The sequence below is a fragment of the Electrophorus electricus genome, chromosome 1 (genome assembly GCF_041902795.1).
Source record: "Electrophorus electricus isolate QZ-2024a chromosome 1, ASM4190279v1, whole genome shotgun sequence".
In the NCBI taxonomy this organism is placed as follows: domain Eukaryota; kingdom Metazoa; phylum Chordata; class Actinopteri; order Gymnotiformes; family Gymnotidae; genus Electrophorus; species Electrophorus electricus.
In genome coordinates, this window is record NC_137497.1 from 17,196,039 (window position 1) to 17,218,524 (window position 22,486).

Here is a 22,486-nt window from a genome sequence, read left to right on the forward strand (position 1 = left end):
ACTGTAGCCCCACAGATCTGCTGTAGTGTCGGCTGTGTCCACTCTCACTGTAGCGTACAGGTCTGCTGTAGTGTCAGCTGTGTCCACTCTCACTGTAGCCCCACAGGTCTACTGTAGTGGGGAGAAGTGAGAAGTGAGTCGAAGTTTTGATCCCACTGAAACAACATGTTAATGGTACTCTTCGCCCCAGTATTTTACTGCGCACATATAGTCCATGAAGGACAAACTCCAGGGACACATTTCATCTCAACAGCAGACATGAGATAATTGCCTCACATACACTTAACTGACTCAGGACCTCATTGGGAAAAGCAAAGGCAGAGGAGAATGTTTCATGATCAGTGACTCATAGTGTGAGCACAGGAATGTAAACACTAGTAAAAGATTCTGCTCTCTGCATTCTGTCCATTCCTCCATAATCACTAATGCAGTGTTCATCACACCATCATTACTACTGCAGTGTTCATACACTAATATTCACTACTGCAGTGTTCATTCCTCCATAATCAATACTACAGTGTTCATTACTCCATAGTCATTACTGCAGTGTTCATTCCAACATAATCACTACTGCATTGTTTATTCCTCCATAATCAATACTGCAGTGTTTATTCCTCCATAATCACTACTCTGCATGTCTTCCAACAATATTTTCTGTTTGTATATTAGTGTGTTTGTATTTGTGAAACACTGAATGAGATCTATGTTGTTCTGTTTCCTGTTATGGTGTTAGGGGTGGGATATTTTGATATTTGGACTCTGATTATGGTAACTGCCATTCACTGATTTATGAACCAACCATCCATTATTTGGCCACCTGTCTTAGGTTGCTAATGAATGTCATTTGTCATGTCTTTGTCCATTTTGTCTTTGATGAAGACACAGTAATGTTGAAATGTTGCTGTGATTTTCAGATTAAAAGGCTGAAAATGTATCAGTGTGTTCCAGACCTTTCAAGCTCTTCTTAAATTTTTTATTAGCAGTTCAGATCTTTTAATTCATCATCCTCTGACTGAACTACATTATTTAATGTATTTACTCATTTACAGACTATCTGGCTGTGGTCTCACTGAAGAGTCTTGCAAATCCCTCACATCAGTTCTACAAAGAGAAAACTCACTGAGAGAACTGGAGATGAATAATAATGACCTGCAGAATTCAGGAGTGGAGCAGCTCTGTGCTGGACTGAAGAGTTCACACTGTAAACTGGAGATTCTTAGGTGAGTTTCTGTGGCTATTTTTGAATGTAAATAAAGAGCCATTTTAAAAAGGTCAGTGTCAACTCCCTTATAGTACAGTATTAAACAAACATTGCCAGGCAAGGCAATGCAAGGAAATATACACTTTCATATTATATTAAAAAGTTCTCTTTTCTAAATATTTCTAAATATAGTTTTCTGTTGAAACCTCGCTGCATTTCATTAAATGACCACACTGTGGAGACAAAGTTACATTTGTGATGCATGAGCAGATTTTCAAGTCTAGAAGAGAAATATAAGATTGTAAAGAGGAGACCCAGATGAGTCCTTGTCCACATGTACAGGTGTATTTATTACAATGCTGCTTCAACTAGGTGCTTTGGCATTTTGTTCACAAACTGCATTTTTGGTCACCTGAGTGCAGAAATTTTGCAAAAGGTCTTACAGGATGAATATATTCAGAAACTCCAACAACAGTGTTGTAAAATGAAGTGTTCTAATGTAAGATTTTCACTGAGTGATTTTATTTAGTTTATGTATGGAAACACTGGAAACATCAGTCATTCTAATCTCTCTGCAAATAAATGCCCTTAAAATCTTAATTGAAACATTTAGAGCTGAACCATTGAGGTTCTAAACACATTACAGGAGACTTTTACAATCACACATGATTCTCTTGTGTTTTTCAGTGGGAGACCCTGTTCACATTATGATTTACACTTTGTGTTCAACACATGTTGAGGTGACCTGAACTGACAGCCGTGCTGGAGGAAAGAACTCAACAAGTTAATATTCATTCAATAGAACTGAAAGGTTTATTGGTTATTCCTTAAGATAAATCTGTGATCTCTCTCCACGGGTGTTTTTATGAAACATGTAGCTGGTTAATATTAGTAACCTTAAGCTTGCCAAGTTACAGTATATTGTTGGTTACTACACCTAGATACCTCACACTAATGTCATATTAGCTTGACTTAGGAGTGAATGTTGGCTGCTAATTTTTCATCAAGACAGTGGACTTCATCAAGACCTGTGGACTTAATTACAAGAGAGAAAGACAAACTAGACACAGTAATCAGGAGATGAGGAGGAGAGGAGGAGAGAAGGTGTGAAGTGTGTGTGTGTGTGTGTGTGTGTGTGTGTGTGTGTGTGTGTGTCACACTGATTGCCTGATGTACTGTAACAAAGCTAATGAGGCTAATGTTAGCTTCCTTAAATCTAAGGAAATTTCTAGAATATAAAATACTCCTGCTTGTTCATTTACAGTTAGTATAGAGAGACAGAAAACAACCAGGATGAAGAGAAAGAGTAATGCTATTGCCATGGCAACCTTCTTTAGTAAGAAGACAGCAGGAGAGAGAAAAGACAGAAGAACTTGATGGTGAAAGTGTCCAGGAGACAGAGGAGCCAGCTGTGTCCACTCTCACTGTAGCCCCACAGGTCTGCTGTAGTTTCAGCTGTGTCCACTCTCACTGTAGCCCCACAGGTCTGCTGTAGTGTCAGCTGTGTCCACTCTCACTGTAGCCCCACAGGTCTGCTGTAGTGGGGAGAAGTGAGTCGAAGTTTTGATCCAACTGAAACAACATGTGAACGGTCCTCTTCTCCGCAGTATTTTACTGCACACATACAGTCCATGAAGGACAAACTCCAGGGACACATTTCATCTCAACAGCAGACATGAGATAGTTGCCTCACATACACTTAACTGACTGATTGGGTCTGAGTCACACACACAGCTGATTGACTGATGGGGTCTGAGTCACACACACCTGACTGACTGTTGGGGTCTGCCTCACACACACCTGACTGACTGACTGACTGACGGGGGTCTACCTCACACACACCTGACTGACTGATGGAGTCTGCCTCACACACACCTGACTGACTGATGGGGTCTGCCTCACACACACCTGACTGACTGATGGGGTCTGCCTCACACACAGCTGACTGACTGATGGGGTCCCTGACTCAGCTATTAAGCCTCCAGGATTCTCGGTGCACCACACAGACAGAACTCAGGACCTCACTGGGAAAAGCAAAGGCAGAGGAGAATGTTTCATGATCAGTGACTCATAGTGTGAGCACAGGAATGTAAACACTAGTAAAGGATTCTGCTCTCTGCATTCTGTCCATTCCTTCATAATCAATACTGCAGTGTTCATCCCACCATCATTACTACTGCAGTGTTCATACACTAATATTCACTACTGCAATGTTCATTCCAACATAATCATACTAGTGTTCATTATTCCATAATCACTACTGCAGTGTTCATTCCTCCATAATCACTACTGCAGTATTTTTTCCTCCATAATCACTACTCTGCGTGTCTTTCAACAATATTTTCTGTTTGTATATTAGTGTGTTTGTATTTGTGAAATATTGAATGAGATCTATGTTGTTCTGTTTCCTGTTATGGTGTTAGGGGTGGGATATTTTGATATTTGGACTCTGATTATGGCACCTGCCATTCACTGACTTATGAACCAACCATCCATTATTTGGTCACCTGTTTTAGGTTGCTAATGAAGGTTATTTGTCATGTCTTTGTACATTTTGTCTTTGATGAAGACACTGTGATGTTGAAATGTTGCTGTGATTGTCAGATTAAAAGGCTGAAAATGTATCAGTGTGTTCCAGACCTTTCAAGCTCTTCTTAAATTTTTTACTTGCAGTTCAGATCTTTTAATTCTTCATCCTCTGACCGAACTACATTATTTACTGTATTTACTCATTTACAGACTATCTGGCTGTGGTCTCACTGAAGAGTCTTGCAAATCTCTCACATCAGTTCTACAAACAGAAAACTCACTGAGAGAACTGGAGATGAATAATAATGACCTGCAGAATTCAGGAGTGGAGCAGCTCTGTGCTGGACTGAAGAGTTCACACTGTAAACTGGAGATTCTCAGGTGAGTTTCTGTGACTATTTTTGAATGTAAAAAAAGAGCCATTTTAAAAAGGTCAGTGTCAACTCCCTTATAGTACAGTAGGAAACAAACATTGCCAGACAAGGCAATGCAAGGAAATTTACACTTTTATATTATATTATAAAGTTCTCTTCTCTAAATATTTCTAAATATAGTTTTCTGTTGAAACCTCACTGCATTTCATTAAATGACCACAGTGTGGAGACAAAGAGTTACATTTGTCATGCATGAGCAGATATTCAAGTCTAGAAGAGAAATTAAGATTGTAAAGAGGAGACACAGATGAGTCCTTGTCCACATGTACAGTTGTATTTATTACAATGCTGCTTCAACTAGGCGCTTTGGCATTTTGTCCACAAGCTGCATTTTTGGTCACCTGAGTGCAGAAATTTAGCAAAATGTCTTACAGGATGAATATATTCAGAAACTCCAACAACAGTGTTGTAAAATGAAGTGTTCTAATGTAAGATATTCACTGAGTGATTTTATCCAGTTTATGTATGGAAACACTGTAAACATCAGTCATTTTAATCTCTCCGCAAATAAAAGCCCATAAAATCTTAATTAAAACATTTAAAACTGAACCATTGAGGTTCTCGACACATTACAGGACACTTCTACAATCACACATGATTCCCTTGTGTTTTTGGGTGGGAGACCCTGTTCTCATTATGATTTACACCGTGTGTTCAACACATGTTGAGATGAGCTGAACTGAGAGCCGTGCTGGAGGAAAGAACGCAACAAGTTAATATTCATTCAATAGAACTGAAAGGTTTATTGGTTATTCCTTAAGATAAACCTGTGATCTCCCTCCACAGGTGTTTTTATGAAACATGTAGCTGGCTAATATTAGTAACCTTAAGCTGGCCAAGTTACAGTATATTGTTGGTTACTACACCTAGATACCTCACGCTAACATCATATTAGCTTGACTTAGGAGTGAATGTTAGCTGCTAATTTTTTCATCAAGCCAGAGACATCAAACAAAAATAGAACAGTGATGGTAGAAGACGTGGAGTCAGCAGAGAGAGAAACTGAGCAGACAGCTGACAGTAAACTCAGGACTTCTGAACACAGTAGTGAGGAACAATGTTCAGCACTGGACGAGTGAACCTGTGGACTTAATTACAAGAGAGAAAGAAAGACACACAAGACACAGTAATCAGTAATCAGGAGATTAGGAGGAGAGAAGGAGTGAAGTGTGTGTGTGTGTGTGTGTGTGTGTGTGTGTGTGTGTGTGTGTGTGTGTGTGTGTGTGTGTGTGTGTCACACTGGGACCCTGATGTTCTGTAACAAAGCTAATGAGGCTAATGTTAGCTTCCTTAAATCTAAGCAACTGGCTAGAATATAAAAAACTCCTGCTTGTTCGTTTACAGTTAGTATAGAGAGACAGAAAACAACCAGGATGAAGAGAAAGAGTAATGCTATTGCCATGGCAACCTTCTTTAGTAAGAAGACAGCAGGAGAGAGTAAAGACAGAAGAACTTGATGGTGAAAGTGTCCAGGAGGAGGACATGGAAGAGAGTGAACACAGCAGACAGAGACAGAAGAGCCAGCTGTGTCCTCTCTCACTGTAGCCCCACATGTCTGCTGTAGTGTCAGCTGTGTCCACTCTCACTGTAGCCCCACAGATCTGCTGTAGTGTCAGCTGTGTCCATTCTCACTGTAGCCCCACAGATCTGCTGTAGTGTCAGCTGTGTCCACTCTCACTGTAGCCCCACAGCTCTGCTGTAGTGTCAGCTGTGTCCACTCTCACTGTAGCCCCACAGCTCTGCTGTAGTGTCAGCTGTGTCCACTCTCACTGTAGCCCCACATGTCTGCTGTAGTGTCAGCTGTGTCCATTCTCACTGTAGCCCCACAGATCTGCTGTAGTGTCAGCTGTGTCCACTCTCACTGTAGCCCCACAGCTCTGCTGTAGTGTCAGCTGTGTCCACTCTCACTGTAGCCCCACAGGTCTGCTGTAGTGTCAGCTGTGTCCACTCTCACTGTAGCCCCACAGGTCTGCTGTAGTGTCAGCTGTGTGCACTCTCACTGTAGCCCCACAGGTCTGCTGTAGTGTCAGCTGTGTGCACTCTCACTGTAGCCCCACAGCTCTGCTGACTTGTTTAGTTGTTTTTTTTGTGTTAATGTAAATGGTTGATTTTAGTGAATAAATTAGTTGTATGAAATAGCGATATTGTGGGTGTATTTGTGTGTATATGTGGTGCATAGCATGTGTGTTTTGTAATTACATCAGAACTTTAGATCAGACATTTCTGCGCCCATAATTCATCATTTGTTACTACATAAGTCAGATACAATGAGAATTATAACCACGCATAGAAATATAACCACATGTAGAATTATAATCACATGTAGAATTATAACCAAATGTATGAATATAACTACATGTAGAAATATAACCACACATAGAATTATAACCACAAGTAGAATTTTTGGAATCTTGAAATACAACCTTTTTCGAGGGGATGAATCAAAGAATGGAAGATACTTGTAAGTGATATAAAATATTAAGTGCTGGACAGAAATGAAACCTTTCTCATGTAATAATATTTATGTTTATGTAACCCACACCCTTGATTTATTGGTGATGATTCATTCAAATGGTAATCTTATGGGTTAATTAATGATTCCCTGACTTACTTCATGTGAATGTCATAATCTGATAAGGAATTCAACAGAATGTAGTTTGTTATAAACTATAATAGTGGTTTTACCACTGTATGAACTTGTGTACCCTGAAATTCCTCTGTGCTGTAAGGGCATTTTAGTGTGGCACCACAAGATGTTCACTGGTCCCATCTGTCCCCCCACTAAATATGTTCTGCAGGCCTCAACTGGGCATTTGGTGCTAAAATTATTTGCCAGACAGTAAACCAGAGCTCACACTGTTTAGTTCAGGACCAATATGACTACTGTTTATACACAGTAAACCAGACCTCACAATATATAGTTCAGAGCCAATATGACTACTGTATATACACAGTAAACCAGACCTCACACTGTTTAGTTCAGGGCCAATATGACTAGTGTTTATACACAGTAAACCAGACCTCTCACTGTTTAATTCAGGACCAATATGACTACTTGCTTGAAATCTTATTTATTATACAGATTGGCACAAGTATGTTTCATTTACTGTTTATAATGCTTCACCTCAATTGAAACTTGTGTGTGTGTGTGTGTGTGTGTGTGTGTGTGTGTGTGTGTGTGTGTGTGTGTGTGTGTGTGTGTGTGTGTGTGTGTGTGTGAGAGAGAGACAAAGATAGAGACAGAACTATTATCTATTATCTGTGAGTGTGTGTGTGTGAGACAGAGAGACAGAACTTGTGTGTGTGTGTGTGTGTGTGTGTGTGTGTGTGTGTGAGAGAGAGAGAGAGAGACAGACAGACAGACAGACAGATCTATTATTTGTGTGTGTGAGAGAGACAGAACTGACTGACTGATGGGGTCTGCCTCACACACACACCTGACTGATTGATGAGGTCTGCCTCACACACACCTGACTGACTGATGGAGTCTGCCTCACACACACCTGACTGACTGATGGGGTCTGCCTCTCACACACCTGACTGACTCATGGGATCCCTGACTCAGCGATTAAGCCTCTAGGATTCTCGGTGCACCACACAGACAGAACTCAGGACCTCACTGGGAAAAGCAAAGGCACAGGAGAATGTTTCATGATCATTGACTCATAGTGTGAGCACAGCAATGTAAACACTAGTAAAAGATTCTGCTCTCTGCATTCTGTCCATTCCTCTATAATCAATACTGCAGTGTTCATCCCACCATCATTACTACTGCAGTGTTTATACACTAATATTCACTACTGCAGTGTTCATTCCTCCATAATCACTACTGCAGTGTTTATTCCTCTATAATCACTACTCTGCGTGTCTTTAAACAATATTTTCTGTTTGTATATTAGTGTATTTGTATTTGTGAAACATTGAATGAGATCTGTGTTGTTCTTTTTCCTGTTATGGTGTTAGGGGTGGGATATTTTGATATATGGACTCTGATTATGGCACCTGCCATTCACTGACTTATGAACCAACCATCCATTATTTGGTCTCCTGTCTTAGGTTGCTAATGAATGTTATTTGTCATTTCTTTGTCAATTTTGTCTTTGATGAAGACACTGTGATGTTGAAACTTTACTGTGTTTGTAAATTAAAAGGCTGAAAATGTATCAGTGTGTTCGAAACCTTTCAAGCTCTTCTTAAAATTTTTGTTAGCAGTTCAGATCATTTAATTCATCATCCTCTGACCGAACTACATTATTTACTGTGTTTACTCATTTACAGACTATCTGGCTGTGGTCTCACTGAAGAGTCTTGCAAATCTCTCACATCAGTTCTACAAACAGAAAACTCAATGAGAGAGCTGGAGATAAATAATAATGATCTGCAGAATTCAGGAGTGGAGCAGCTCTGTGCTGGACTGAAGAGTTCACACTGTAAACTGGAGATTCTCAGGTGAGTTTCTGTGACTATTTTTGAATGTAAATAAAGAGCCATTTTAAAAAGGTCAGTGTCAACTCCTTTATAGTACAGTATTAAACAAACATTGCCAGACAAGGCAATGCAAGGAAATTTGCACTTTTATATTATATTATAATGTTCTCTTCTCTAAATATTTCTAAATATAGTTTTCTGTTGAAACCTCAATGCATTTCATTAAATGACCACACTGTGGAGACAAAGAGTTACATTTGTCATGCATGATCGTATATTCAAGTCTAGAAGAGAAATATAAGATTGTAAAGAGGAGACACAGATGAGTCCTTGTCCGCCTGTACAGGTATATTTATTACAATGCTGCTTCAACTACGCGCTTTGGCATTTTGTCCAAAAGCTGCATTTTTGGTCACCTGAGTGCAGAAATTTAGCAAAATGTCTTACAGGATGAATATATTCAGAAACTCGAACAACACTGCTGTAAAATGAAGTGTTCTAATGTAAGATTTTCACTGAGTGATTTTATCTAGTTTATGTATGGAAACACTGTAAACATCAGTCATTCTAATCTCTCTGCAAATAAAAGTGCTTTAAATCTTAATTAAAACATTTAAAGCTGAACCATTGAGGTTCTGGGCACATTACAGGACACTTTTACAAGCACACATGATTCCCCTGTGTTTTTGGGTGGGAGACCCTGTTCTCATTATGATTTACACCGTGTGTTCAACACATGTTGAGATGAGCTGAACTGATTGCCGTGCTGGAGGAAAGAACGCAACAAGTTAATATTCATTCAATAGAACTGAAAGGTTTATTGGTTATTCCTTAAGATAAACCTGTGATCTCTCTCCACGGGTGTTTTTATGAAACATGTAGCTGGCTAATATTAGTAACCTTAAGCTTGCCAAGTTACAGTATATTGTTGGTTACTACACCTAGATACCTCATGCTAACATCATACTAGCTTGACTTAGGAGTAAATGTTGGCTGCTAATTTTTTCATCAAGCCAGAGACATCAAACAAAAATAGAACAGTGATGGTAGAAGACGTGGAGTCAGCAGAGAGAGAAACTGAGCAGACAGCTGACAGTAAACTCAGGACATCTGAACACAGTAGTGAGGAACAATGTTCAGCACTGGACGAGTGAACCTGTGGACTTAATTACAAAAGAGAAAGAAATACAAACAAGACACAGTAATCAGTAATCAGGAGATTAGGAGGAGAGAAGGAGTGAAGTGTGTGTGTGTGTGTGTGTGTGTGTCACTGGGTGCCTGATGTACTGTAACAAAGCTAATGAGGCTAATGTTAGATTCCTTAAATCTAAGGGACTGGCTAGAATATAAAATACTCCTGCTTGTTCGTTTACAGTTAGTATAGAGAGGCAGAAAACAACCAAGATGAAGAGAAAGAGTAATGCTATTGCCATGGCAACCTTCTTTAGTAAGAAGACAGCAGGAGAGAGAAAGGACAGAAGAACTTGATGGTGAAAGTGTCCAGGAGGAGGACATGGAAGAGAGTGGACACAGCAGACAGAGACAGAGGAGCCAGCTGTGTCCACTCTCACTGTAGCCCCACAGGTCTGCTGTAGTGTCGGCTGTGTCCACTCTCACTGTAGCTCCACAGGTCTGCTGTAGTGTCAGCTGTGTCCACTCTCACTGTAGCCCCACAGCTCTGCTGTAGTGTCAGCTGTGTCCACTCTCACTGTAGCCCCACAGGTCTGCTGTAGTGTCAGCTGTGTCCACTCTCACTGTAGCCCCACAGGTCTGCTGTAGTGTCAGCTTTGTCCACTCTCACTGTAGCCCCACAGGTCTGCTGTAGTGTCAGCTGTGTCCACTCTCACTGTAGCCCCACAGCTCTGCTGACTTGTTTATTTGTTTTTTTGTGTTAATGTAAATGGTTGATTTTAGTGATTAATAAATTAGTTATGTGAAGTAGCTATATTGTGTGTGTGTGTGTGTGTGTGTGTGTGTGTGTGTGTGTGTGTGTGTGTGTGTGTGTGTGTGTGTGTGTGTGGTGCATAGCATGTGTGGTGTTTTGTAATTACATCAGAACTTTAGATCAGATATTCCTGTACCCATAATTCATCATTTGATACTACATAATTCAGATACACTGAGAAACCACACGTAGAATTATAATCACATTATAATCACATAATTTTTGTAATCTTGTAAACCTTTTTCGAGGGGATGAATCAAAGAATGGAAGATACTTGTAAGTGATATAAAATATTAAGTGCTGGAAAGAAATGAAACCTTTCTCAGGTAATAATATTTATGTTTATGTAACCCACACCCTTGATTTATTGGTGATGATTCATTCAAATTGTAATCTTATGGGTTAATTAATGATTCCCTGACTTACTTAATGTGAATGTCATAATCAGCAGGAATTCAGCAGAATGTAGTTTATTATAAACTATAATAGTGGTTTTACCACTGTATGAACTTGTGTACCCTGAAATTCCTCTGTGCTGTAAGGGCATTTTAGTGTGGCACCACAAGATGTTCACTGGTCCCATCTGTCCCCCCACTAAATATGTTCTGCAGGCCTCAGCTGGACATTTGGTGCTAAAATTATTTGCCAGACAGTAAACCAGAGCTCACACTGTTTAGATCAGGACAAATATAACTACTGTTTGAAATTTATTATGCAGATTGACACAAGAATGTATGTTTCATTTACTGTTTATAATGCTTCACCTCAACTGAAACTTGTGTGTGTGTGTGTGTGTGTGTGTGTGTGTGTGTGTGTAAGAGAGAGAGACACAGAACTACTGTGTGTGAGAGAGACAGAACTATTATTTGTGTGTGTGAGAGAGAGAGGGGGAGAGGGGGAGAGAGAGCGAAAGAGGCAGAACTTTTATCTTTGCGTGACCACCACTGATAGAATGTGTTCCTCACTGGAACAGCATAAAAATTTGGTCTAGAAATACAGTAATAACCTTGTGATTGTTGCCCTTGTGTTTTTACGAAGTCTAAGTTGACATATTAAAAAATGTCAAAAGGTACAATAAAAACACCACAAATTTTTTAAATTGTACCATTTGAAAAAAAAAAAAAAAGGTAGTAATAACATGAATATCCAAGAAGCACTTGTATCCAGCAGTAACAGGAATATGAGTGACAAGGTTCTCAATTTGAGTGACAGTAATTTTATCCAATCACATATGTGGTAGGACGGCCGGGGCAGCAGAATATTGAATAACGTCATTACAGTGGCCAATAGCATCAGAGGAGCTGTTTTAACTTACTGAGGTGAAGAGAACTGTAGTGGATCATGAAAATGACAGAAAATCTCAAACTGGAATTGGAGGATATTTGCTGCTATGGTGATTTCCAAGAGAAAAGGAAAATACCAGAAAGGGACAGACAAAAAGTAAAAGTAGATGGACTAAGACAGACAGACAAAGCCTGTGTGAGTTTTTCACTGAATCTCTGATCGTCATTCATGGCTAACAGCTAACTAGGTAATGTTAGCAAAGAAAGTCTAGCTATGTTGATTTGTTTAGTTGTTTACTGTTCAGCACAGATATCTAACCAGCTAACAGTCTCAACAATTTGACCAAACCGTCAATAAGCAAGATTGGAAGTCTTGTCGTTGCAACAATCGAGCTACAGTCTTGAGGAGAAATGCGGTTGGATCTTCACGTAGTTGAGAGCAGGAGGGTGAGGGTGTGACGGGAGATTTGACGGGGATGTGATTTATAACATCTGGTGTTCATGAAGTACAGCTGTGTATTAATCAGTCATGTCCCCTACATCAGTTTAAACACATTTAAACGTGGTTACTAGGTTACAGGTGGTCACTAGGTTACAACCACGGTCAAGCTATCCGCGCTTTATCGATTCACGGTGATGTCACGCTTTTAAATTGCTATGCGCATATATTCGCGATTTATGGTATTTCGCTGCTCACCGCAAACGAACGCTCCCATACCAAGGAGAAACACTTGCGTATTTTTAAGAGCTTTGATGGACATGCCCGTTTACTACATTTAAAAGTACAAAATACAGTTTACTTAATTGAACTAGTTTAACTGTATGATTAGATTAAACACAATTGGTAATATATTTACACAGCTTAATAAGCATTGTGGAAACTGCTTTTTCTACATCATGCTTCTCAAAAGTTTATTCTAGATCTTGACTGCCAGCTGAAATGGATTATCACTAGTGAAATGTGGCAAATGTGCAGGGCAGCGGAACTCCAGGGCTGAAATATTCCACTGCCAGTTGAGTGGTGGCCCTTGGATATCACCAGATCAAGTTTGAAAAGATTCTACTGCACCAGTTTTTAATAAATCTATATTGAAGTCTGTATTTGTAATGATGTTTACATGCCCATTTAATTCAGAAAGTATGATTACATATTTTTCTGAATTTTAACATAATGTAAAAACAGTTCCACTACCTCATGTGAGTAGGAGCCCTTGACTATTAGCAGAGTAAGTTTGGGCACATGTCACTGTACAATATCTTCATAAATCCATATTAAAGTCAAACTACCTTTAGGTGAAATCATGCACTAATTTTCTATAAACTGAATTTGGATATCTATTTCTCAGAAATTTCCCATAATGCCAAGAAAGTTCTACTACCACATTAGAGTAGGAGCCCTTGGCTATTAGCAGAGTAAGTTTGGACAGATTTCACTAATATTTTTTCATAAAGCCATATTAAATTTGTACTACCTTTCAGGTGAATTTGTATTCATTTCGTAAAGGCTGAATATGGATATTTGTTTCTCAGTTATTTCTCATAATGCCAGAACATGTGCACTTACCACATATGAGTAGTGTACCTTGGCTATCAGCACAGTTTGGACAAATTTCACTGTATTATTTTTTCATAAACCCATATTAAAATCAATACATTTAGGTGAATTCATGTACTCATTTAATTTAGGCTGATTTTGGATATCTATTTCTCAGAAATGTCCCATAAAGCCAAGACAGTTCCATGACCACATAAGAGTACATTTATATGTACATTTACGCCATTTGGAAAACGCTATTGTCCAGCGCGACTTAGAAAATTACTTTGTCATTTCCTCATAGAACAGATCCTAGCCAGTAAAGTAGGTTACAGTCCAAGATACCAATGAACTAGAATACTGTTGAAATACAGGGATCAGTGCTAATGCCTAGAAGTACAAAATACATATAAGCTCTATAACAGACAATCAGTGCAATAAACAAGTACTAGAGTTAGTCAACAGGAGCAGTCAACATCAGAGTAGTAAACAATAAGTACTAGAGTTAGTCAACACAGGAGCAGTCAACATCAGTAATAAACAATAAGTACTAGAGTTTGTCAACATAGGAGCAGTCAACATCAGAGTAATAAACAAGTACTAGAGTTAGTCAACACAGGAGCAGTCAACATCAGTAATAAACAATAAGTACTAGAGTTAGTCAACATAGGAGCAGTCAGCATCAGAGTAATAAACACCCTACAATAAATACTAGAGTTTCAGTTAGTCAACATAGGAGCAGGATCAGTGGTCATTTAAATATTCCACAAACAGATGGGTCTTCAGTCGGCGTTTGAAGACTGCAAGGGACTCTGCTGTCTGGACAGCACGTGGAAGTTTAATAATCCCATATTAAAGTCATACTACCATTAGGTGAATTCATGTACTCATTTACAATATGATGATTTTGGATATCTATTTCTCAGAAATTTCCCATAATGCAAAAACAATTCCACTATAGTATATACTATGGAGCATGTTGTAACATCTATTGTATCTACTATAATGTACATTGTAATATCTACTGTAGACTATATTGTAATGTCTGTTGTATCTGCTGTAGAGTATATTGTAATATTTGTTGTATCTACTGTAGGGTATATTGTGATATCTGTTGTATCTACTGTAGAGTATATTGTAATGTCTGTTGTGTCTACTTGCAGTCTAGCTATCTCTAATCTTGGGGAAAACACTTGTGAAAATCTGGCATCATCTTTGCAACTGCCAAACTCCCTCTTGAGGGAACTGGACCTTAGTACCAATGACCTGAACAATTCAGGAGTGGAGCAGCTCTCTGCTGGACTGAAGAGTTCACACTGTAAACTGGAGATACTCAGGTGAGATTTGTTATAGTCAATAAATATTCTTCTTGTATCTAAAAATAAGATGAGCTTTCTAGTGAAATTCACTGGAAATAATAATTTGGCCACATCTTTGTGCTAGAATTCAATTTCTCTACTAATAGAGCAGGAATCACCTTCTTCCTAAAGAAAAGACTCCTAGATTACAGGACTCTTGTTTATACTTGTTTTAATGGCATAAACAACCCCCCCCCCCCCCATGTATATATGTATGCATCGCTTAGGATTCTTAGACTTTATCTCTGCATTGTCACTGGTCCTGTCTCTGTATTAAACATGTAATTAAATAGTTTTCTCTGATTCACAGGTCCAGAAATGTGACAATGATATTACTCCTGTTATCACAGCAAGATGTAGAATTCTGCCAAGATTTTACTTGCATCATCTCATACAGTCTGACATGTATCAGTCTTATAAGACCACTGAAATCACACAGTGTAAGTCCAGCTTTAGGGTTCTTCTGATGTAGGTTAATAGTGCACTAGACTTCTGAAAGGCAGGAATAAAAATAAGAGCTAAAATAAACACAGACAGCAGCGATCTGGAGAAGAGTGAACAAAGCCATCTGCCATGGAGGACACCATCTTGGAGATGAGAGTGGAGGAACCTCCACTACAGTTAGCACACTCTCTAGCTGCCCCATGCAGGCTGGTCTGGAAGTGCATCTCACTCTCTGTCTTTCTACCTTTTTCCCTCCTTTCTGCAGACTGTCTGGTTGTTTGGTCACAGAGGAAGGCTGTTCTTCTCTGGCTTCAGCTCTGAGGTCAAACCCCTCCCACCTGAAAGAAGTGGACTTGACGTACAACCACCCAGGAGAGTCAGGAGTGAAGCTGCTCTCTGCTAGACTGGAGGATCCCCACTGCAGACTGGACACTCTCAGGTATGGAACGTTATAGTGTGTGCTTACATGTATATGTGTGTGTGTGTCTGTGTGTATGTGTTTCTGTGCTGGTGTCTGTGTGTTTATGAAAGAGTGAGAATGAGAAAATAATGAAAACTGAGTCTTCCATTCCTGAGTAGTGCCGTTCCCATATCACACTGTCGTGGCTGGTGAGTTCGCTCTCTATCGTTCTCCTGTAGGAACTGCTGAGTTTTAGTTGACATGCTACATTTCCTCAGCCTCCTCAGGAAGTACAGATGCTGCTCTGTCAGTTTAGAAACTTTGTTCCATTTTTTGAGGTTAGTTGTAATTCATTTAAGAACCACAGGGTGTCAGTAGCAGTGAGTCGGTTCATGGGTGTAGCGATCGCAGAGTGAGAGAGAACAACTCCAAGAGTTCTAGTTATTATAGTTAGTTATTGGAGTTATTATAGTTATTGTAGTTATTGTATCTGTGCTAATCCAGTTGTGTCTGCATACATCTCATACCTTTTGAAAACATCGTGGTTGTGTTTAGTTTATTTTATTGTTATTTGTAATCATAGATCATTATTTGGCGGATAATGTTATTCTCTGTGAAGTTTGGTGTATTGTGTGTTGTGTGTGTCGGTACGTGTTGTGGCTGGTGTGTTGTTGATTGTCTTTCATGTGATTCAGTTTCACGTTTCCTCACGACGTCAATAAAACTGTGAACAAGAGCTGAACATTTTCAGAGTTCTGATGTCAGGAGAGTGTTAACCTGAAGGTCATGTTGTGTATCATACATAAACAGAGGACACAGCAGATACTGTTGGGATTTCTTTATGATCTGGTGTGTGTTATAGGTCCAGGTGAGGTCCTCACTGATGTTTTGTGTTGTAGGTCCAGGTGAGGTCCTCACTGATGTGTTGTGTGTTGTAGGTCCAGGTGAGGTCCTCACTGATGTGTTGTTTGTTGTAGGTCCAGGTGAGGTCCTCACTGATGTGTTGTGTGTTGTAGGTCCTGGTGAGGTCCTCACTGATGTGTTGTGTGTTGTAGGTCCAGGTGAGGTCCTCACTGATGTGGGGTGTGTTGTAGGTCCAGGTGAGGTCCTCACTGATGTGTTGTGTGTTGTAGGTCCAGGTGAGGTCCTCACTGATGTGGGGTGTGTTGTAGGTCCAGGTGAGGTCCTCACTGATGTGTTGTGTGTTGTAGGTCCAGGTGAGGTCTTCACTAATGTGGTGTGTGTTGTAGGTCCAGGTGAGGTCCTCACTGATGTGAACTCCAGGAAGGTGAAGGAGTTCACCCTCTCCACCTCCATCTCTCCTTTCTGTAGTGGTGTGTACTGCTGCTTCTCCTTCTTCCTTGGGTCAACAATCATCTTCTTGGTCTTGTCTGCATTCATGGAGAGATTGTTGTCATGACACCATGTCACCATGTCTGTCACCTCCCTCCTGTATGCTGTCTCATCCAGTGATCAGTCAAACCAGTTTGATGATGCTGGTGTTATACTGGGTGGGCACACAGTCCTGCGGGGTCCCAGTGTTCTCAATCCATGTGCTGGATGTACACTGCCAGTTCTGACTGACTGATTCTGTCTGTTAGAAAGTTCAGCCCCCATTTACAGAAGGAGGGTGTGAGTCCGATGGTGAGGAGTGTTTGTCAGTTTGGTTGGGGTGACTGTGTTGAATACTGAGCTGTAGTCAGTGAACAGCACTGAAACATAACTGTCCATGTCCTCCAGATGTGTGAGAGACGTGTGGATGTCAGTGCTGACTGGTGGGGGTCCTCTGGCCAATAACAGACATTACAGTAGTAAGAATATAGACAATAAGGAGCAGAATAAGTAGTAAGATGGAGAGAAATACATAAAGAAAAATGGAACAATGAGCAATTAATGTCTAGTCTGGTTTTCTAGAAGTCCTAATCTGGTCCCGACGGTGTGCACATGACCGAAACTCTTCCTGTATGAGATCGTCCATGAAGGGCAACAGAGAAGTAGCTGTGTGGGGTGGAGGTGTGGGGGTCTACGGCAGGGGGCATCAGGGGGTGGTGGGAGGAGCCATGGCAGCTGAGAAAGTAACATCACAACATCAGGGGCAGGTGAACCTCAGCAGACAGAGAGACTAGATTATTAGACATGTCCAGGTAGAGGGTGTGTAAATTAGGGAACTATGATGTGCAAAGATGGACTCTGGCAGATGTAGCTGTGGCAGCACAGCTAAAAGGAACCACAGGCATGATCAACACTCCACCGCTCTCAGTCAACTCACTAGAGAGACAAAAGAGAGGTGAAGTGACATCATCATCACATCCCAGTTTACCAGAACTCCCAATGCCCATGGACCCCCAGATCTACACCTTTACCTAAGATGGGAAGTAGTTAATAAGTAGATGTTTTCAGCCTTAAATATGGAAATCCTCAAACATTTACAGTAAGGTTATTCCATAGTGTGGGAGGTTTGTAGGAAAAGGCTCTGTGGGTATTTGTGTCAGATAGAGAGAAACCTATGCCTGTGCATGGGCGCGCGCATGTGAGTGTGTGAGAGAGAGAGAGAGCGAGCGAGAGCGAGAGAGAGAGAGAGAGAGAGAGAGAGAACTATTATCTGTGCGTGAGACAGAGAGAGACAGAACTATTATCTGTGCGTGAGACAGAGAGAGACAGAACTATTATCTGTGCGTGAGACAGAGAGAGACAGAACTATTATCTGTGCGTGAGACAGAGAGAGACAGAACTATTATCTGTGCGTGAGACAGAGAGACAGACAGAACTATTATCTGTGTGTGAGCGAGAGAGAGAGAGACAGAACTATTATCTCTGTGTGTGTGAGAGAAAGAGAGAGAGACAGAACTATTATCTGTGCGTGAGACAGAGAGACAGACAGAACTATTATCTGTGTGTGAGCGAGAGAGAGAGAGACAGAACTATTATCTCTGTGTGTGAGCGAGAGAGAGAGACAGAACTATTATCTCTGTGTGTGTGTGAGAGAAAGAGAGAGAGACAGAACTATTATCTGTGTGAGCCATAGAGAGAGAGACAGAACTATTATCTGTGTGATACACAGAGAGAGAGACAGAACTATTATCTGTGTGAGAGAAAGAGAGAGAGAACTATTATCTGTGTGTGTGAGACAGAGAGAGAGACAGAACTATTATCTGTGTATGAGACAGAGAGAGAGACAGAACTATTATCTGTGTGTGAGAGAGACAGAACTATTATCTGTGAGAGAGAGAGACAGAACTATTATCTGAGAAAGAGAGAGACAGAACTATTATCTGTGTGTCTGAGGGAAAGAGACAGAAATTTTCTGTGTGAGAGAGAGAGAGAGAGAGAGAGAGACAGAACTATTGTCTGTGTGAGACACACAGAGAGAGAGAGAGAGACAGAACTATTATGTGTGTGAGACAGAGAGAGAGACAGAACTATTATCTGTGTGAGACAGAGAGAGAGAGACAGACCTACTATCTGTGAGTGACAGAGAGAGACAGAACTATTATCTGTGTGTGAGAGAGAAAGACAGAACTATTATCTGTGTGTGAGCCAGAGAGAGACAGAACTATTATCTGTGTGAGACAGAGAAAGAGAGAACTATTACTTGTGTGAGAGACAGAGAGAAAGAGAACTATTATCTGTGTATGAGACAGAGAGAGACAGAACTATTATCTGTGTGTATGAGACAGAGAGAGAGAGACAGAACTATTATCTGTGTGAGACACACACAGAGAGAGAGAGAGAGAGACAGAACTATTATGTGTGAGACAGAGAGAGAGCGACAGAACTATTATCTGTGTGTATGTGAAAGATAGAGAGAACTAGTATCTTTGTGAGAGACAGAGAGAGAGAGACAGAACAATTATATGTGTGTGAGACAGAGAAAGAGAGCGACAGAACTATTATCTGTGTGTGAGACAGAACTATTGTCTGTTTGTGTTTGTGTGTGTGTGTGTGTTTCTTTAGGGTGGAGCACGCAGGGGAGATCAGAATCAAACCAGGACTAAGAAAATGTAAGAACTAAATGTACACACTCACACACACACACAGTATTTGTGATCTCTCCTCTAATGTGTCTTCTTGTGTGCAGATGCGTGTGACCTCACACTGGACCCAAACACAGCACACACACATCTCTCTCTATCTGAGAGGAACAGAAAGGTGACATGTGTGTGGGAGCAGCAGTCGTATCCTGATCATCCAGAGAGATTTGATGTCTGTAAGCAGGTTCTGTGCAGAGAGAGTCTGACTAGACGCTGTTACTGGGAGGTTGAGTGGAGTGAGAGGGCTGGTATAGCACTGACATATAAAGGAATCAGGAGGAAAGGACTCAGTAGTGACTGTGGGTTTGGATGTAATATAAAGTCCTGGAGTCTGATCTGCTCTGATAACAGTTACACTGTCTGGCACAATAAGAAGAGAACTGCCATCTCTGCCCCCTCCAGCTCCAACAGAGTAGGAGTGTATCTGGACTGGCCCGCCGGCACTCTGTCCTTCTACAGTGTCTCCTCTCACACACACACACTCACACACTTACACACACTCCACTCCACATTCACTGAGCCCCTCTATGCAGGGTTTTGGGTTTATTCTGACTCCTCAGTGTGTGTGTGTGAGGTAGAATAGCCTCCTGTGTCCTGGAGGAACACCTGAGTCTGCAGGCAAACACACAACTGGTGAACATCATAATACACACATGCCTGCTGAGTATAAAATACACACACACACACACACACAAACACACTCACACAAACACACTCACACAAACACACTCACACAAACACACTCACACACACAATAAATGATGCTCCAATAAAGGACTGAGCTGCAGTTGACTTCTGTACATATGACATAAATACTGTTCTACAAGTTACACATGCTGTGGAATCATAACCTCACTGTGTTAAACTCTGTACAAATCTACACATTAAAGGTGGAAATCTTTGGAAACTGAAAGGTTTTTCATTTTGTTTTCTGAGTGTTGGAGTGATACAGATACAGATGTTGTACACAGTATGAGTGAAATGTATTATAGAAATGTATTGTAAATATTTGAGATGAAATATTATTCTTATAATATGTTACTAGAGTTTAAGTATAATGTTTATCTAGCCAGAAAAGTCTGTATATTTGATTGAAGTAGGTAAGACAAAAGTAGATTAAGAGAAAAATAACATACCTGTGATTATTTTTGTGGAGAGACTTCCATGTTGTTTTGGAGGGAAAAGAAACCGTAGTGTGTTAAAGGGGACTTTTATGGGGAATATGCCTGCCCAAAGACAGGAAGTGACATCACCTCATTTGCTGTTTTTCCATATTTAAGTTTCTAATGGAAATCTTTGAGGTTTTGAAGTTGATTGATATTGGAGAATTTATGATTGCTGGACTTTTATCCTTGTAAATGCTAAACTTTCCTTTTTTTGAACATTTTTGTATGTTTTTGATGGGATGTGTTTTTTCTTTTGCGCTGGAGCACTGGGAGCCAATAAAAACCTTTTCTTTTGTATCCAGTTGGAGTGTAGCCATGTGTCTTTACCACTGGAGTATTACAATGATATTTCCATAAGTGCAGTATTAGTGGTCAAAAATACTCCACAAATAAATACTCTTAAATACTCCACAAGTAAATGAGTCTTCAGTCTGCGTTTGAAGACAGTGTTCGTCCCTCCATCTGGGACATGGTCAGGGAAGAGTCTTGATGCTTGTCTTCCATGAGACTTGAAGGAAGGTGTATTTGAGGTTGGGGCTGGGCTTTGACCAGTGTCATCACGTAGGGAGGAGCTGCTCCATTCTTGGCTTTTTAAGTGAACATTGGGGTTTTTACATCTGGAAGCCAGTGAAGGAAACACAGTAGTGGTGTAACACGGGTGAACTTCAGACGACAGGAGCCAACAGGAGCAGGTGGAGCCAGTGTTGACTTATACAGGCTGTGGCCTGACTAATCCTGAAGGATTCAGTTCTATACCATGTAGGAATGATTAGAAATCCCTCACAATAGACACACACAATACAAATACACACACGTGCAATACACATACATATATAATTCTAGAAGCAGAGAACTGCAAACATATTTATATAGCGCTTTTTACAACAGATGTCACAAAGCAGGTTTACAAATGTCAGCGTCCAAAGCCCCCAGTGAGCAAGACAAGGGTGACAGTGGTGAGGAAAAACTCCCTAGAGCATGAGAAAGAACCCTTGAGAGGAACCAAGACTCAAAAGGGGCACCATCCTCCTCTGGCCAACAATGGTCACCACAAAAATAATTTTAGGAGAAAAATAACAAAAAAATGAAAAAGTTAATGTCTAGTCTAATGTTCTAGAGGTCCTAGTCTTGTCCTGATGGTGTGCATGTGTATGAAACCCATCCCTCAAGAGAACGTCCATCAAGGGCAACAGAGAAGTAGCTGTGTGGGGTGGAGGTGTGGTGGGCTATAGCAGGGGGCATCAGGGAGTGGTGGGAGGAGCCATGGCAGATGATGAGGCTCAGTAACATCATGACATCAGGGGTAGATGAGCCTCGGCAGACAGAGAAACTAGATTATTAGGTATGTCCAGGTACGAGGGTGTGTATATTTGGAAGCTATAATGTGCAAAGTATCAGGGGTCATTTCAGTATCAGGGGTCATTTCAGTGTCAGGGGTCTAATGGCTAATGGAGAGGGTGTGAAGCGTTTAAGGGAAACACTTTATAATAACAATAGTATGTAGAGCTTTTATATGCTTGCAATTCATAATGAACTAATCATGAACTAATGAGTTAGTGTTATTCATCATGAATTAATATATTAGTAATCATTTATAAGATGTATCTAAGCTCTCACTTCATAATTATCTGATCATGAACAGATCAGGAAGTCAGATGTTATGCTTAATTGGGTTTTTAAGTGCTATTCTTTATTAGATAATGAATTGTGCCATTGCATACGTGCAGGAACAA

The 22,486-nt window shown here is 40.4% G+C and overlaps 1 protein-coding gene across 1 annotated transcript in view; it reads left to right on the forward strand.

Annotated features, from left to right (window-relative positions):
- LOC145659443 (NACHT, LRR and PYD domains-containing protein 3-like) overlaps nt 1-21,055 on the forward strand; it is a 48,708-nt gene extending 27,653 nt beyond the window's left edge. The window contains exons 8-13 of the mRNA XM_081722124.1: nt 1,050-1,220; nt 3,941-4,111; nt 8,443-8,613; nt 15,422-15,595; nt 19,511-19,557; nt 19,635-21,055. Of these exons, the coding sequence (XP_081578250.1) occupies nt 1,050-1,220; nt 3,941-4,111; nt 8,443-8,613; nt 15,422-15,595; nt 19,511-19,557; nt 19,635-20,170 (1,270 nt within the window). The 3' untranslated portion in view covers nt 20,171-21,055. The remainder of the gene's footprint in view (nt 1-1,049; nt 1,221-3,940; nt 4,112-8,442; nt 8,614-15,421; nt 15,596-19,510; nt 19,558-19,634) is intronic.
- Nucleotides 21,056-22,486: the final 1,431 nt, after the last annotated feature.